Source organism: Nematolebias whitei, chromosome 1, assembly GCF_014905685.2.
Source record: "Nematolebias whitei isolate Nwh7 chromosome 1, NemWhi1, whole genome shotgun sequence".
In the NCBI taxonomy this organism is placed as follows: domain Eukaryota; kingdom Metazoa; phylum Chordata; class Actinopteri; order Cyprinodontiformes; family Rivulidae; genus Nematolebias; species Nematolebias whitei.
Window position 1 is genome coordinate 86478427 of NC_056498.1, and position 7690 is coordinate 86486116.

The 7690-nt window shown below is 43.2% G+C and overlaps 1 protein-coding gene across 1 annotated transcript in view; it reads right to left on the bottom strand.

Annotated features, from left to right (window-relative positions):
- Positions 1-7422, bottom strand: part of pdzd8 (PDZ domain containing 8) — a 93022-nt gene extending 85600 nt beyond the window's left edge. The window contains exon 1 of the mRNA XM_037687993.1: positions 6424-7422. Within this exon, the coding sequence (XP_037543921.1) occupies positions 6424-7310 (887 nt within the window). The 5' untranslated portion in view covers positions 7311-7422. The remainder of the gene's footprint in view (positions 1-6423) is intronic.
- Positions 7423-7690: the final 268 nt, after the last annotated feature.

Below are 7690 nucleotides of genomic sequence, written 5' to 3' on the forward strand. Positions count from 1 at the left end.
TGGATGGATGGATGGATGGATGGATGGATGGATGGATGGATGGATGGATGGATGGATGGATGGATGGATGGATGGATGGATGGATGGATGGATCGGTCACTGGTGCCCATATCCAGCTATCAATGTGCGAGAGGCGGGGGACACCCTGGACAGGTCTCCAGTCCATCACAGGGAGAGACAAATGAGACAAATAACCATTCACTCTCTCACTCACCTAAGAACAATTTAGAGTTACCAATCAGTCTAACATGCATGTTTTTGGTCTGTGGGAGGAAACTGGAGTACCTCGAGAAAACCTATGCATTCACAGAGTGCAAGCTCCTTCCAGAAAGGTCCCAGGTTGGGATTCGAACCGGCAACCTTCTCGCTGAGAGGCAACAGCTCTACCAACCACCGTGTCGTGCATCATCAAACAAGATAACTAAATGATAGGGGTGTAAATCACCGGCTTTACCACAATACGATATTATATTAATTTGTTTGTATGACGATATAATTTTTCTCGATATCACAAAGTCTGTCACAATACGATTTTGATTCCATTCAATTCACGAGTCTGTGATCAATATATGGTAAATGGTAAATGGACTGTACTTATATAGCACCTTTCTATCTTATCAAGATATTCAAAGCTCTTTACAACAATCTGTGCCTCATTTACCCATTCATACAGCACTCTACTAGATCTTAGGGGTTGAACGAGTATATAATTTTTAAACTCGACATTAACATAATAAAAACCGAGTAGAACTCGAGTATTTGATGACGTCATAGATCTCAAGATACAAAAATAAATAAATAAAACTGCAAAAAAAGGTAATTATTTACAAAAAAAAGACCAACAAAACATTGAGAGCGTATATTATGCTTCTTCCATTTATCATACTGCAAATAAGTCACAGGAAAAACTAAACTATTAGTTATTATTAAACTGCAAACGTGAAGAAACATGCAACACGTCAAAAACAAAACTTAAACCGAAACTGGTTCTGGTGGATTGGACCCGGTGTTACACCATACTCTGTGACCTGCAACAGTGCAATAGAATCAGAATCAGATTATTATTGCCATGTCAATGAACGAGGTTCACAAACTAGGAATTTGCTTCGACATAAGGTGTGCAATACTGCCCCCTACGGTCATACGGTGGTCACATAATATGATGTCATTACGGATACTCGACATAACATTTTTAACTTCGATAGATGTTCTAGCAATCGATGTGTAGATTACTCGAGTACTCTGTTAATGCCCTACTAGATCTACACAAAGCTAACTGAACAAATCATTCTAAAGAGACTAATCAGAGCTTTATATATATATCAAATGCCCATTTTGTTTACATATAAATAAATTTACAAAAACAACTCAAATATGATTTAACCATTTTATTTCTGTTATTACAGGCACCAGGCATTTAAATAAAAATTGAAAAAATTCTTAATTAATGAAAAAATAAACATAAATGACCTGTTCAGTATAGTCTCACATTTCTCATGTTTAAGTGCATTTTTTAAACCAGTTAACTTAAAAGAGTCCTGATGACCTTTCACTTATAAAGAAATAAAAATAGATATTGAGCTTACATAACATGACTATCAACGCCGTGTTTCTTCTTCAGGTGAACGACCAAATTTGTTGTTTCCCGAGTATTTTAACTCACACTGGCACCTGTTGCATACGACATGAGTTCTGTCTGTTGAGTCGTCCTTCTGTCAGAATCCAAAATATTTCTACAGTGTTGATTTAAATCCAGCAGGAGAGTGAACTTCATCATCTGGGTTTTCTGCCTCGTCTGCCATGTTGCTGAGGCGGCCGCAGAGCGCAGCCATGCACGGAAATGGTGACAGACGTGCACTGGGAATTTCAAAATAAGTGTATTTTAAAGATGATGTTATGAATCGATGTTTTAGTTTTGTCACAATATAATTGAATCATTAATCATTTAATAGATATATCGATTTAAATTGATGTATTGTTACACCCCTACTAAATGAAAGTATATGAGGATGAAATTACCAGTCAGTCCCATTGCTGTGAGCTTTTATGAGCTCTCAGGATAATCAGTGCATGCTCTTTCATTTGGTAAAAATGGGTTAAGAACAGCTGACCACAGAGGAAACGGGCGGAAGTGACGGGTGGAGTCAAAAGACAATGCCTCACCCTTAAACATGGTACAGTTGTAAATTCATGCCTAAACAAAACAACTACCACTGCATGAAGGAATGCATCTCCCTTGCTGCATTTCATACCAAGGTTTTAAACAAAGACCTTGTGTGATCTTTTAGCACCATAAGTACATGTTGGGTATGATTCTCAGCTACTACCACACCAAATGTTAGCTCAATCTCTGTAAAATGTACTAAGTTATAGCCACTTTGTGTTTTCAAAGGTTGACTAGTTGTTGCGTCCATCTTGAATCAGGTCAGGTCCAGTTAATCAGTTGTAGGTGAAGCTACACCATTTTCTAACTGGCCGGGGAAAGATGAGCCAGCAAGCCCTCCAGGAGCCACCTGGATAGTCAGCAGCTAGCAAACCCTGCTGAGCCACCACCATCAATAGACCATTCTGTCAGGACGGGATAAAAAAAAGGAGAGAGGAATGGCCCTAACCAACTGTGCTGATGTCTTCCACCACAGGTCACTGATGAACCTGAAAAGCTGCTTCACAAGTTTTTGAATGGCAGCAGCTGACACGATTTATTTATTCGGCTGCTGGCACGATCTAGATTTCTTTTGGACCTTGTAGATGTTGTATTTCTTTGTCGCTTTTTCATGCTTTGTTTTGTGCTTTTGTTGCATGCTTTGGTATTTTTGTTTGTTTGTTTGTTTGGTGAGTTTGAGACGGTTTTTTTCGTCCTGAGCATTTCATTGCATTGTTGACCTTGTGTTGACCTGCACATGACAAATAAACAATAAACTAAAACTTAGGAATGTGCTCAGCTAATACTAGGCTAATGCTTAAAAAAAGTGACTTATATGCCATCTCCACTCATTCTGCAGCATGTAGATGTCTTTTTTTCATTTACCCTTTATTTACCCAGGTAGTCTCATTGAGCCATGAGAACTCATTTTCAAGAGAGATCTGTTTAGGGAGCAGATGGTGGGGGTTAGGGGCCTTGCTCAGGGGCCCAGGGTGGGGCGAATGAGGGTGGAGGGAGGTGTGGGTGTTCCACCTTTTCCACCCACATTTTGACGTTGACGGTACCGGGAGTTGAACCTGCGACTTTCCGATCACAAGCCCATCTTCTAACCTCTGCGCCACCACTCCCCCAATGGTGAGTGGTGACTCATGTAGATGACATGTAGATGACATGTAGATGTCTTTAAGAGGTGAGTCTATCTCTGGACAGTATTCTCAACAATGGTTATGTTACAGCTTTTACTAATGTGACTGGTAGGAATGGTGCCTCAAACACTGCTGAAAATGACCTGGGTGAAGAATGTTAAATGTGATGTTCTTGTTGTATTTTCTTATTTACCCGGATTAAAATTTTTATTTTTATTTATTTATTTTTATTCTTTTTTTTTTTTTTTTTTTGGGGGGGGGGGGGGGGGGTGTAGAAACAAATTATTTTAAATTTCATTATTTTTAAACAATCAAACAAAAATAAAAAGTTCAAAATAGGCATTCTATTGGTATTCATTTTCAGCAAATACTGAAATTTAAGTTATTTCTGTGCATCCCCAGAGGCTTCGGATGTTATCAGCCCATTAAATGGACGTTACTGTCCCTCCTACCTCCTAGCAGTTTTAAAGTTACATTTGTATTGCTGATAAATGACAATATGCAGCGTCGTACACGGGTAAAACAGGAAGTGTTTTTTCTTTTGTCAGCTTTATGTAACACTTTTCCTAAACCTAACCTTACACCTGACCCAGAGCACTGACCCTAAACGTAACCCCTTTACCCTTGTGCCTAAACCTAACCAAGACCGGAAACCTAACCTTAAGACCCTTTACACTGAACCTAACCATGTGAGCCTATTATCAGGACTAACAATGCTAACAACGTACCTTTAAGGTGGCATCCCTACAAAGAATGAACAAGCTTAGGCATAGTTTGCCAGGTTTCTGGGCTGTCGCACGGAGTTTGAGCTCCCTCCAAAGATTTTCTATAGGGTTTAGGTCTGGAGACTGGCTAGGCCACTGCAGAACCTTGATATGTTTCTTACGGAGCCACTCCTTGGTTCCCCTGGCTGTGGCTCTTCAGGTCATTGACCAGCTCCTCCCGTGTAGTTCTGGGCTGATTCCTCACCTTTCTTAGGATCATTGATACGTCACGAGGTGAGATCTTGCATGGAGATCTTGCATGGAGCCCCAGTCTGAGGGAGATTGACAGTCATGTTTAGCTTCTTCCATTTTCTTATAATTGCACCAGCAGTTGATCTTTTTTCATCAAGCTGCTTGGCAATTGCCCCCTAGCCCTTTCCAGTCTTGCGAAGGTCTACAATGTTGTCTTTGGACAGCTCTTTGGTCTCAGCCATGTTAGTAGTTGGAGTCTTACCGATTGTGTGGGGTGGACAGGTGTCTTTATGCAGCTAACGACCTCAAATAGGTGTTTCTAATTTAGAATAATGAAGTGGAGGTGGACTTTTTAGAGGCGGACTAACAGGTCTTTGAGGGCCAGAATTGTTGCTGATTGGCAGCTGTTCAAATACTTGTTTACAGCAGTAACACACAAATAAATTATTAAAAAGTCATACATTGTGATTTCCAGATTTATTTAGTTTTTTAGATTATGTCTCTCACAGTGGACATGCACCTAAGATGAAAATTTCAGACCCCTCCACGATTTCTAAGTGGGAGAACTTGCAAAGTCGCAGGGAGTTCAAATACTTATTTTCCTCACTGTGGGTAAGATGTTAATTATTTTTTTACTTTTCCACAGAATTTACATCAAAAAAGCTGGAAAACAAAGAAGCAAGGCATTTGACTCCTCTCACCTGCTCTTGTATTTTAAGGACTGGTTCATACTGCATGAGATGTGATGAAGCTGTGTCTCCCTGATGTAGGTATATGACAAAAATGGCATCTGTTTCTTCTCGCACCGCCCCCGAGACTATGTTCTGTGTGTAACTCCCTGTCAGAGTTATCGTCTCGCAGGGTATGCACCAAGTATTGCGTGACTGGTCCGAACTTGGTGACCATGTTTATGCAGACAAGTGGCTACAGTGTGCTGCTCTCATCTCTGTTCTGCTGAGGAGCTGCTGGCTAAGGCTGTTAGAAAATGCAGCCATCTTTACAACTGCCCAGTGAAACTTATAAAAACAGTGCAATAAACTAGTAAAGATAATGAAAGAACTTGTGAAAGGAGATAGCATATTTTTTGTGCATCAAAGACACCGCACACGGACACACCCAGCTCTCCATGGCTGTGCTGATGACCAGGAGGGAATGTGCCTCAACCAGATAGCATAGGGACAAGTTTCAGCATCGTCTGTTGGAAACTGTGGCATGTTTGGTGTAGTAAATTTGCAAAATAGTACTTTCCCTCAGTTAACATGAATATCAAATGTTCCTCCTTCAACTCCTCCATCATCAACAGAAAATAAACATCCACTGACAACCGTGTCATCGCTGTGTTTTGGTGTGTGCGTGTTCTGCAGTGGGAGGGTAACCAGGACTTCTCCCTCACAGTTTCTAACTGGGTATAAAATGTCTGTGCAAAAAATAAATACAAATAATAAAGTATCTCACAATCACATCAGCAAGAAACAATGTCTTACATCTTGTGAAGTATAACTAGGGCTTAATGTGACCCCAGGCTCAGCTGGTAGAGCTGTTGCCTCTCAGCAAGAAGGTTGCCGGATCAAATCCTGGCTCGGGACCTTTCTGGGTGGAGTTTGCATGTTCTCTCCGTGCATGCGTGGGTTTTCTCCGGGTACTCCGGTGTCCTCCCACAAACCAAAAACATGCATGTTAGACTGATTGGTAACTCTAAATTGTCCCTAGGTGTGAGTGAGAGACTGAATGGTTGCCTCTTTTGTCTCCGTCCCTGTGATGGACTGGAGACCTGTCCAGGGTGACGGACAGACAAAAGGATGGGTGGATGGATGGAATGAGACTACTGGCTTCTCTTTTCAGACACATGTGCTAGCCCCTATCTCCAGATGTTCTAATAACCTCTCAGTGCATCCTCTGTGAATTATTGATGATGAGATCAGATCGATAAAAACAGTGACGCTATGAATTGGTCTTAGTCTGTTATGGGGTTTTAGTGCTTGTTTTTGGACATGCTGCTTTTATCACACTTTTTGGAACAGTATTTTTAATTAGTAGTGGTTGTTTTCTCCGCTTGTCTGAATATTCCTGTGCAGCCCTCAGGTTATGATGTTTCCACACACCAGTGATCTCCAGGCCACACAGGTGATCCCTGCTGGCTTTTGCACGCACTGAGTGAGTGTTGTTGTTTTGGACCTACCTGATTTTGTAGTTGGGCAGCGTGTGTTTCTTCTTGATGACCCGCTTCAGCTGATTAACTATGAAGGAGGTGAGCTGAGGCAGAGGCCTCCCCTCAAACTGTGACTTCACCTCGAAGTCCACCAGCGGGTCCTCGGCGAACGAGAACGACCAATGGGAGAAGGGCATGCGCGTGAACTGCAGCCGGAGCCTGCCCACCACGCGCTTCATCTTCACGAACAGGTAGGCGGACTTCCCGAACACCAGGTCCACGTCTATGGCCAGGTGGAAGCCGCCGCTGTACTCGAGGTCCACCTCGAAGTTGAGCTCCTCGGGCATGCCGTCCTCGTTCAGCTGCAGCGGCTTCACGAGCCTGGTCGCTTTGAAGAGCGGGAGCGAGTTCCCCAGAGAGATGTCCCGGAGACTCAGCCCCTCCAGGAGCCGGCCCGCCGTCTTCGTCTGCAGCAGCTCCTCGAACTCCACCTTTATCTTCTTCGTGATCCAGTGTCGAACCGCGGGGGTGTCGCGGAGCTCCCGGAACAAGAAGAGGAAGATCGCGTTGAGGAAATGACACGTCTCGGCTCTGCCCGCTTCAATGGGCTCCGCGCTGCTTTGCGAAGGCGGCGGCTGTTTGGGGCTGCCGCCGGAGACCGCCGCCTCCTGCTGCCTGCTGCCGCCGGCGGCCTCCGCCTGCTTGGAGGCAGCAGCTGCCGTGCCGTCCTGCTGCTGCTGGGTCGCTTCGGTATGCGGGGTATTAAAGTAATCCTTCAGCGCGTTATCCGGCACCACTTTGACATACTGAACGGTCCTGCCTGAGGGCTCCGGGCTCCTCCTGTATATGAGCAGGAACTGTAACACCAACGTCAAGACCGCGCCACAAAACGCGGAAATCAGTATTAGGTAAATCATTTCGAGCGATTACCCCGAAACTCACTCAATTTATCGTCATAGCCAAAGGTTTAGTCGCGTTGACAAAGCAAGTTCCACCTGGTCATCTGCTTTTCCCTGAGCATACAGCTCCTCACCTGATTGGACGAACGGCGTACGTCCGCTGTGCGTAATGACGGAAGTGTTTCACGCGATGCGTTCAGGACGTTTCGGATTTAACAGTTACTACTGGAGAGTCTGTTGTAGAAAGGAGTAGCAAGGCATTGTTTTATGATTTCAAAGAGAATATACACTCCTGGAAATGAAAAAAATGGAAACAAATAAAACAATATGTTAGTCAAAGAGGAATTACGAAAAATAACTAACGTATTCATTCACATTTTTTTGTTATTTTACAATAA